The sequence below is a fragment of the Lycium barbarum genome, chromosome 12, assembly GCF_019175385.1.
Source record: "Lycium barbarum isolate Lr01 chromosome 12, ASM1917538v2, whole genome shotgun sequence".
Lineage (NCBI taxonomy): Eukaryota > Viridiplantae > Streptophyta > Magnoliopsida > Solanales > Solanaceae > Lycium > Lycium barbarum.
Window position 1 is genome coordinate 80,551,910 of NC_083348.1, and position 10,259 is coordinate 80,562,168.

The following is a 10,259-nucleotide window of genomic DNA, read 5'->3' on the forward strand; positions in this document are numbered from 1 at the left end:
ATGAGCATATAATTTTGTATTTATAGATAGAAGTAGATTTTTTTGGTATTTATAATTTTTAAGTTTACTCATAATATTTCATGTAACAATAGTTTATGCTAGCTAAATGTTGTGATTTAATCTTAGTTTTAGACGAAATTAAGAAAAGAATTAGTTTCATTAAATGAACGCCAAGAATCAATTTAGTTCTTCATATATAGTTTATGCTTAAAATATTAATTCTAAGTTAAAATTGCAATTTACAGCATTTTTTGTAATTTTCAATTTAGCTTTATAATTTAGTCAAATTAATTCCGGGAAGACGAAAAATGTCACATAAATTAATACGGGGGCAAGAGTAATTAGTAAGATCTAGTGAATCTCCAGTTCAAAACGATAATGCGGCTCTGTAATTTTAATATCTAAATTTTAATTTTGAGATATTAAGTTAATCTAATTCAATTTAGCTTTATAATTTAGTCAAATTAATTCCGGAAAGATGAAAAATGACACATAAATTAATACGGGGGCAAGAAAAATTAGTAAGATCTAGTAAATCTCCAGTTCAAAACGATAATGCGCCTCCATAATTGCCTATATTTTGCAAATATGTATAATAACAAACAATGTGAAAGGTAAATTAATAATCCTTTCAGTTCATAATATATGGTGTTTTTAAATTGGGCTAGAAAGTAAGAAGCATTTAACTAATATACCTTAATTAAATAGTACTACTTAATATGATCTTTTGGTTATGTAAAAATTCACTTATCTAAATAACGAAAAATTCGGTATAAAGAAAAACTATTAATAAAGAAAAAGAAAAGATTCACAAAAAGCTACTGCACTACAATTCAATATACACCAATTACATAGGCTCACATAAAAATTGAAGAGGATAAGCTAGGAAAAGAAGAAACAAAGCCACGTCTAGCAACACTCTAGGGTTAATATTCTTGTGAGAACTACAGATTGCTTCCTCCTTATACATAGTTACAATTTTTTGATTATGCAAAAACTCACTTATCTAAATAATGAAAATTTTTGTATAAAAAACTATTAATATGTTCTCAATTATATAAAAAAAATGATTCGAATTAAATATAAAAGCTAAGAATACCATATAATATGAACAGAAGGAAATAAAGAGCAAGAAAAGATCACAAAAAGTTATTATAATTCAATATATACCAATTACATATGCCCACATAAAAATTTTAAGATAAAGAATGAGTTCCAAAAAATTGATAATAAGCAAGGAAAAGACAAAACAAAGCCATGTGTAGCAACATCATTATACACCAAGTACATATGCCCACATAAAAATTGATTTATGATAAAGAATGAATCCAAAAAATGATAATAGACAAGGAAAAGACAAAACAAAGCCATATGTAGCAACATCATAGGATTAAAAATCTCATGAGGACTACAAATATTTGGGATTCTCAGTCATGTATAGTAGTAATAATTGGACATTGTCTTTTCTTTTTCTCTACTTCTTTCTCACTTCATTTTTGTATAGTAAACCGTTCTGTTACCCTTTTAAAAACTTAAACTTTAAGGGATGTAGGTGCAAAATATTCTTTTCTTCCGTTACAGAAAGTTCTCATAATGTTAATTATTTCTATCAATTAGATGTTGTAAAAATATCAAACAATAGAATTTCATCTTTTTAGGTTCAAACTCTCAAGCATGTTTAGTACTACATCATACTTGGAGAATTAAACGCGCATCACAAAATGTGGGAGAATTATTCAATTCTTTTTTTCTTTTCACTTTATTTAAAAATCACCATTTGACTATGAAGTTGTATAAACACCTAAAATCCTATTTTTACTTTTAGTATATTCAAACAAATAAATATTTATAAAAACTATAATTAAACACAACTTCATCTTAAAAAATTTCAAATAAAGCGAAAAATATTTTGTTTCGATGGCCAGACGCGTACCGTTATAACACGAATCTCGTCAAAAGACAAAACTACTCCCCACTTCTTAGCTAAATAACAGAAATAGCCATCTACAATGACCTGCATTCTCACTGGTCTAAAGGGGCTCTTTTGTCTTTCTACGCAGACATACGTCTCCACCAAAAAGAGTCAAAAAAGTTGAAAATAAACAAACCCCAAAAGAATAAAGAGAGAAAAGGGCAAGAAAATTTAAAGAAAGATTTGTTGTGCTGGATACTAGGAGTAAAAGAGAAAAAAAGCAATAGTTTTCCAAGTATAATAGTATAAGGTAAAAAAGAAGTTACTGTTTTTGAGGCATTCACATTTTTTTTTTAAAACCAATTGAGAGAGTAATGGCTGGGTACAGAGCTGAAGATGACTACGACTACTTATTCAAGGTGGTATTGATTGGTGATTCAGGTGTTGGTAAGTCCAATTTGCTTTCAAGATTCACTAGAAATGAGTTTAGTCTTGAGTCCAAGTCAACAATTGGTGTTGAATTTGCTACCAAAAGTTTAACTGTTGATACTAAAGTCATCAAGGCTCAAATTTGGGACACTGCTGGCCAAGAAAGGTACCATTTTTCATACCCCTTTTTCCCCTTTTCTTGATCTGAGCATTTTTTCCTTGAATGTTGAGCAAGATTTGTGTTGTTTGGTGAGGGATTCTTCTGATCTGGTGTGTTATTGGCTATTTCCAATGAGTATAGGTATTTAGATTTGTGAATGAAATGTGCCTTTTGTTCAAGAATTGCTAAGCCCTCATCTGAATTTGGTGGAAGCTGTGTAACATCATCAGCTTTTAATGATTGTTCTGCACAATGTGAGTATTATATGCTATCTCTTTGAGATGTAGTTTCTAATAGATCTGATGGGAGTTGGTTTCTTGATTTGGGGAGGTGGGGTGTTTTTATATTTTGATGTTTGCTTTAGATTTGGGATTCTATTAAGATCTTCCCTAGATTTGTTGTGTATACTCCAACAATTTGCTTTCTCTCAATTGACTTCCTTTCTGAGGTTAATTGTTGGACACTGTGACTATTCCTCAAAATGGAAGTCCTAAATTTCTCACCTTTATGATAATTTCTTGTTTGATACACTTTAATGCACTTGCAAATGATGCGAACTTTTTTGCTTTGAAATTTGTCTTCATTCTACGAGTGCTTGGCCTCTTGCATTGCAATTATTTTGTGACTGATGTCTTCATGGAGCAAGTTCAAGATACTACAGTTTTTAGGAAAGGTAGTTATAGCTGTTTATCTTTCTATTAGATGAGTGTCGCTTTTGGAACTTACTCTTGTCAGGTACCACTATTTCTTAGCCATGTGCAACTGTATTAAGATGCTTTGGTATAGGCATGGAAAGTTTATGTCATGCTATTTATTGTGGTTCAAATTGTAGTTTCTCTATTGGTAATAGAGAAAAGGTTGAACATAAGTAGAGCAGTTGCCAAGCCATGTTCTACAGTAGTGTTCTATGGGAAGATGAAAGTGCTAGTCTCTCAGAAAGCAGTTTTTCCTTTGACTATGATTTTTTTCAATCATTCTCTACCGTTTCAATATTTATAAAAACTGTGATTTAAAGTACTCTTCATATACTTTGTGATATGTAAATTTTACTTTAAAAAAGAACAAATATTTGACATCCAAATTCACACTGGAAATTGTAAAGTGATGCAACAACAAGTTTATTAGGGAACTAATGACGGGATGAGGCAATGAAACAAATAATTTGAAGGCCGCTGAATTTTGTGTTGATATTGGAGTTATACAGAACTGGTTGGTTCTTGGTAGGGACAGCAATGAAAATGTGAACAATTTAGTTTCTAAGAACCTGTAGCAGTGTTTGCAAAAAGTGTATGCCACGGCATGCCAGATTGGATGTCCAAGTGCGTTGTAACAAGTTCTAAAGATTGCTTAATCACATTCTTATTTTAATTGAAGTAGTTAAATGATTTAAAGTGAGTCAAAACTAACGCATATACTTTGTGTCTCTTGGAGCGTGCATTGTTTATGCTAGTTGTAGTTATTTTTTTTAATTTAAATTGAAATATAAACATGTTCATCTGGTGAATTATGATTGATGTTAACATGAACTCTGGGGCATCTTCTATTTTTGCAATAGTAATGGAAGTCAAAAATACAAATATGGTTCCATAATAGATGGTTAAATTTCAACCTGAAGTATGGGTGACTTGATTAGTCTACAGTTGTTGCATTAGACTGATGTAGATATACATGATCTACAATTTACTGTAAATATAAATATTTCTTATAGACCAAAGTCCATAACCAAAGGCAAATAACTAGAGGTAGCTTTAGGAGTCATCATTTCCTCGAAAAAAAAGAATTCCTGATTGCTGAATTTTGTTGATCTTTTATATGGAATATATTCCCTTTTTTTCCATCAATGGAACAGTTTGTCCAAGAAAACGATTTTTTTTTTTTTTTACTTCAAGTAGCTTTAAATTCAATGTTTCCACTATTCATTTACTATCATGCATTGACATGTATGGTAAGTAATGCTTTGAATTTTTTATCCTTTTGGTTGTGGGCACAAAGAATAAGAGCTTGTGGGCGTTGTTACCCTTTAGTTGCCAAGTAGGAGAGAGTTGCACTGTGCCAATATATACAAGAACTACTTCTATTGGGTATAATTATGTTTTTTTATCATGTCAAATGTATTCCTTAATAAACTTTCAAAAGTTCCCTCGATTAGAAAAGAAAAAGCATGTCAAGAATCAAGATAATCGAGTTAATCATCATCACCCTAGGATAAAAGCAGGAGAATTCTGTTATGCAGGTATTTTGATCTCTGACAACATTTGACTGTTTCCCCTAACTCAACAAACTCATTTAGAAATTTTCTCATACCTCTCATTTCAGATTTTCCTGAGAAGCATAGCGGCTAGCTCTACATGCTACTTTCATCTTGGTCAATCCTCCGCATCTGCGTCTTGCATAGTGCATCTATTTGTTAACTCCTGCATACAAATATGTGTCTGTGATCCACATTTCCTTTTAGTCAACATAAATATTCTTTGACAATCAATGAAAAGAAGAAGCGGAGGGCTAAAAGAAAGAGATTGATTCAAAGGATTGTCTAGAAAAACTACTTATTTGTGATATCAATTTGACATAGTCAGAGTTTTCTTACTTTAGTGAGGGTTGGTGTCTTGGTAGATGTTGTGGTGGCATCATATGTTTGGTGGTTGAAGGGTCATATGCAGGATAGGGACATCTTGAGCTATTCTAGTTTTTTTGCCTGTGTTTGTATGATGATAGTCATTTTATCCTGTTCTTTAGTAATGCATAACCTGATAATACTTAATAGCAATCACAAATAATATGAAGGAGAAAGTGATATTTTAAAATTTTATCTGTTCGGATTCTCTCCCGTGATAAGGGAGGGTGGTGGAACGGAAAGAGGTTGAAATTGAAGGATAATACAAATTAGATTAAGCAGTATGGTAAGTAACATGAATCACCATGGTCTCAAGGGCTGCAAGCTACTAATTCATGTCTTCAAATCTGTCCTTTATTTTGAAGATTTCTAGTTTGTCTAAAACTGAAATATTTGTCTAGGTTAGTTATTGTGTTATTTACCGAAGTCAACTGGTTGCGATTTACCTGGCATCAAGAGGGACATACCCTGTAACGATGCTCGAGGTTCAATACATGAGTTGTTATCTTACAGTCAACTCATTTCAAAGTTTCATCTTTTTGTTTTTATAAGCATACTAAAAATGGATCTTTTGGCAAATAAAAAGGCAGACTCTTTTTGTAAGTCTTTCTGGCTACATTATATTGTTCTTCTCTCATGGATATGCATATTTGTAGAAATCTTTTTTGTTTGCATATTTCCTGCCTTGTTTACTTTTGGAAAATCAACTTTGAGGTCTATTTCTCGCTAAACCTAATAGTAACTCTATGCTTAGCCTTCCTGTGAGGAGTTTGAGATCTAATTGCGTTATAGACCAAACAGGACAGCCCAACCCAAAAGACTAGTCTGATAGGTGGGAGAGCCCATTTAGCCTATAAACCCATTAGCATTTCTTTAACCGATGAGGGACGATTGGCACATAACAAATTGCGTCTAAGCTTCAACTGTGCCAGAATAGCTTCTCTTTATCAGATGGAGTTCATAGGAAATAGAATATAGAAATGGTGTTTTGATTATTCTCCCAGATTGATATAATTGGGATGGAGTTCATAGAAATAGAATATAGAAATGGTGTTTTGATTATTCTCCCAGATTGATATAATTGTGATGGAGTTCATAGAAATAGAATATAGAAATGGTTATTTGATTCAATTGTTTGTTAGCTCATATCTGATGATCTGTTAATCTCACTTGGCCAATTCCTGATTTGATACTTTCCTTTATGTAACTGGAATTGTTGATATTTGTATTTTCACTTCCTTAAAATTGTTGTGAGCTTATCCTATTCTTGCTAGAGGCATGGTTGATTGAGTAATTGTTAATTATAATCTTCTACCAGTCAATAAAGAGCAACGTAGATGTCATGACCGGTAGTTTGACCTAATCTAAAATGAGAAAATGGAGCTTTGTTAAGTATTTCCTGCCTTATCTCTTATTTTTCCATTGCCAGTTTATCCAGTCTCAAGAGCTAACCACATGACACTGAGAGCCACCTTCCAGCTTTGGCCACTATAATTATTGTCACCAAAGATGCAAAGAACTGCCTACTATCTAGTCCTGATCTATATATATGAGGGAACCAAGTAACATAGGTTGTTGGTCACTTGTGCTTTCTTTAATAACTTTCAATTATTTAGATTCATTAAACTTGTAAGATCTTAAATTTATATGATGTTTTCTAACTTTTCATTTTTTTTCTTCCCCATTACTTAGTACTAGTTAATTTATATAAGTCAACATTTTAAACCCCGTGCTCAGTCAAATACCTTCCTATAAAATGGACGATGGCAGTTTTTTTAATTTTTTAGTTCATACTTCGTACAAATGCTGCTTGAGCTAATTAAAGAAAGGAACATATTAATGTTGCTTGAGCTTAAATTTCTGTTTCTCCATTCTCCTCCTGCTTGCCTGTTCTCCCAAATCTTCTGCTGTTTTGTTTGTTTTCCTCTCTCTCTCTCTCTCTATTATTATAGGAAACCTGCGACTCTTTCTTATCTAATGATTCCTGTTTTTCCATCAAATCATGAGATTTCAGCCAACATTTGTTAGTCATATGGCTACCAGTCGTCATTAGAGATGGACATGTACTCTGCTCAATAATACTTTGTTTTAGAACCATTTTCTAATGTAAAGCAGTCTATCGGAGTTCCATTTTCCTTTTATTTGGTTAAGGAGCATGGGAGAAGGGGCAAGAGATGCAATTTTTTTCTGTTATTTAGATATGTTAAGAAGATTGCCAATATATGAGACGGTGCTCAACTAGTTTTCTGATGCCTCGAGAAAAGACCGCGAAATAAATATGGCACTAGAATTATTATGTTTTCATCATTAGTTGCACAATTTGTTGTTATCCCAAGTGATATCATGTGTATTTACTGATAAGCTTTCCATGAATGTGACAATGTTTCCTTGTTGCTGTCACAGAAATTGTAACGGCTGTATTGCTTTGTTGTGTAGGTACCGTGCCATCACCAGTGCCTACTACAGAGGTGCTGTAGGTGCTTTGCTTGTGTATGATGTCACTCGCCATTCCACATTTGAAAATGTTGAGAGGTGGCTTAAGGAGTTGAGAGATCATACAGACCCCAACATTGTTGTCATGCTTGTCGGAAACAAATCTGATCTGCGACATCTGGTTGCAGTGTCGACTGAGGACGGGAAGTCCTTCGCGGAAAAGGAATCCCTCTACTTCATGGAAACTTCTGCCCTCGAAGCTACAAATGTCGATAATGCATTTGCTGAAGTTCTTACTCAAATCTACCATGTCATGAGCAGAAAGGCCATGGAAAATGGTGAGAATGGAAACGGAAACGTCCCTTCCCATGGAGAAAAGATTGATGTAGGTAAAGAAGTATCCGATGTCAAGAAATCTGGTTGCTGCTCAACCTAGGGGCTAATCTATGCTGCTGTGTCCGGTTCTAGGCACACCAATAGTGTAAAATTCTCAAGACTACCTATGACGCGATCCTATTTCATAGGAATTACTGCCTTTTAATTGTTTTTCTTTTGGTTGGTAGTAAGGAACGCCAATATTAGAGAACCTTGCCTAATGGAACCCTTGTGTAGACCTGTTATGGCTCAACTATTGAATCATTCTTTCTCTCTTTTCAATTACTTGCATTCCAGATATATTGGGTTTGCTATGGTGTTGTCGGCTCTCAAGTGTTTGGGATGAAAAGCAGGGGTGTTCAAATGAGACCGAAAAATCGATCCGAACTGACAAATAGAGTCGAACCGACTTAATGAATCGAAAACCGGCTCGGTTTGATCTGATTTGGTTTAAAAAAAAAACCGAAAACATTTGGTTTGACTGGGTGTTAAACAAAAAACATCGAACAAAACCGAATATATATATATATATATATATATTACTATTATATATAAGGGACTACAAAAGGGATTTTGTAGTCCTCACAAAATTTTTCCAAAAAATGTCAAACTTTTCAATTAATTACTTGTAGGTCCTGATTTTATTTTTTAAAGTCAAATTTATTTTTTGTTCTTATGGTTTACTTTTTAAAAGCTATCGAAAATTCTGCCTTATTTACCTGTTTTTTATCCGGTACTTGCATTGAAGCTTGCCTAATCCAGATTAGCGTCGCATAGGGCCCAATCGGGAGAAGCACTTCCTACCAAGGATTTTTTTCATACTCATGCTCGAACTCGAGACCCCTGATTAAGGGAGGAATAGTTCCATCCGCTGCACTTTATTTTTCCTATTGCTTTCTTCTATTGATCTTATCTATTAACGTAACAAACAGTCATTTCTTCACTAGATATTCTTGCTTCTTGTTGCTCTTTGATTTCTTCTTTTTCATTTGTTGCTTATTATAGATTTTTACACGCAAGCATTTCTTTTACTTTATATTTGTATTACGAAATTTGAGAATTTCAGAAAATTCTTGACTCATATGTAGGCATTTCTTTTACTTCATATTTATACTTTAATGAGTTCATATGTGTTTACCAAGATTAGTACAAAAGTGATTTTCAGATAGTTTTAAAATTATTAAATGATGCCATATAATGTTGAAAATGAAGACAATATTATCAGTCAAGATCGGGTTATATTTAAAATCTCTTGTTTGGTTAACTAAAATTAATCTTTTAAACACAAAATGAGTTTGAAGTAGGGCGAAATTAGTGTGTGAACTACCGCTTTGATCAGATTTGGTAACACTTCGGTTCAAATTCTTTATTTGTCTTAAAATTCATTAAATATGTATAAATTATTAATTTAGAACTAAATAACTCAAAAAAATTAGGATTCGAAACTCATATATTTCAAATTATGGCTCCGCATTTAATTTGAAGTAAATAATTTCATCAAAATGAAAGTTAAGATATTAAAGGAGTGAAATAAAAGTTTTATTTTTATATATTGAAAATAAAATATACTTATTGGAAGTTTAGTTATTACCAACATAAATTATATTTCTTTAATTAAATTATTTCTTTTTATATTTGGAGTTGGGTCCGGGTTTAGCACGGGCCTCGTGAGATTAGTTACTACTATATATAAGGGACAATACAAGGGCTTTTGTAGTCCTAACAAAACTTTCCCAAAAAATGTCAAACTTTTTAATTAATTACTTCTAGGTCTTGATCTTATTTTTTAAAGTCAAATTTATTTTTTGTTCTTATGGTCTACTTTTTAAAAGTTGTCGAATATTCTGCCTTATTTACCTGTTTTCTATCCGGTATCCAGTACCCGCATTGGAGTTTGCCTAATTCAGATTTGCGTCACATAGGGCCCAATCGGGGGAAGCGCTCCTTGCCAAGGATTTTTTCATACCCAGGATCGAACCCGAGACCCCTGGTTAAAGGAGGAACAGCCTCATCCGATGCACTTTATTTTCCTGTTGCTTTCTTCTATTGATCTTATCTATTAACCTAAAAAATAATTATTTCTTCGCTAGATATTCTTGCTTCTTGTTGCTCTTTGTTTTTTTTTTTTTTTTTTTCCGCTTATTATAGATTTTTACATGTAAGCATTTCTTTTACTTTATATTTGTACTATGAAATTTGAGAATTTCTGAAAATTCTTTTACTCATCGGTAGGCATTTCTTTTACTTCATATTTATAGTTTAATGAGCTCATATGTGTTTACCAAGATTAGTACAAAAATGATTTTGCGATAGTTTTAAAAATTATTAAATGATGC

At 32.5% G+C, this 10,259-nt stretch overlaps 1 protein-coding gene across 2 annotated transcripts; it reads left to right on the forward strand.

Moving 5' to 3' along the window:
- Nucleotides 1–2,091: 2,091 nt before the first annotated feature.
- Nucleotides 2,092–8,205, forward strand: LOC132622291 (ras-related protein RABA1d). 2 transcript variants are annotated; one of them, XM_060336876.1, is made up of 2 exons: nucleotides 2,092–2,507; nucleotides 7,519–8,205. In XM_060336876.1, the coding sequence occupies exons 1-2, from the start codon at nucleotides 2,287–2,289 to the stop codon at nucleotides 7,982–7,984; spliced, it is 687 nt and encodes a 228-aa protein (XP_060192859.1). In that variant the 5' UTR covers nucleotides 2,092–2,286; the 3' UTR covers nucleotides 7,985–8,205. The 2 variants fall into 2 exon arrangements, with proteins under 2 accessions (XP_060192859.1, XP_060192860.1); XM_060336877.1 differs by having other exon boundaries at nucleotides 2,106–2,507; nucleotides 7,552–8,205.
- Nucleotides 8,206–10,259: the final 2,054 nt, after the last annotated feature.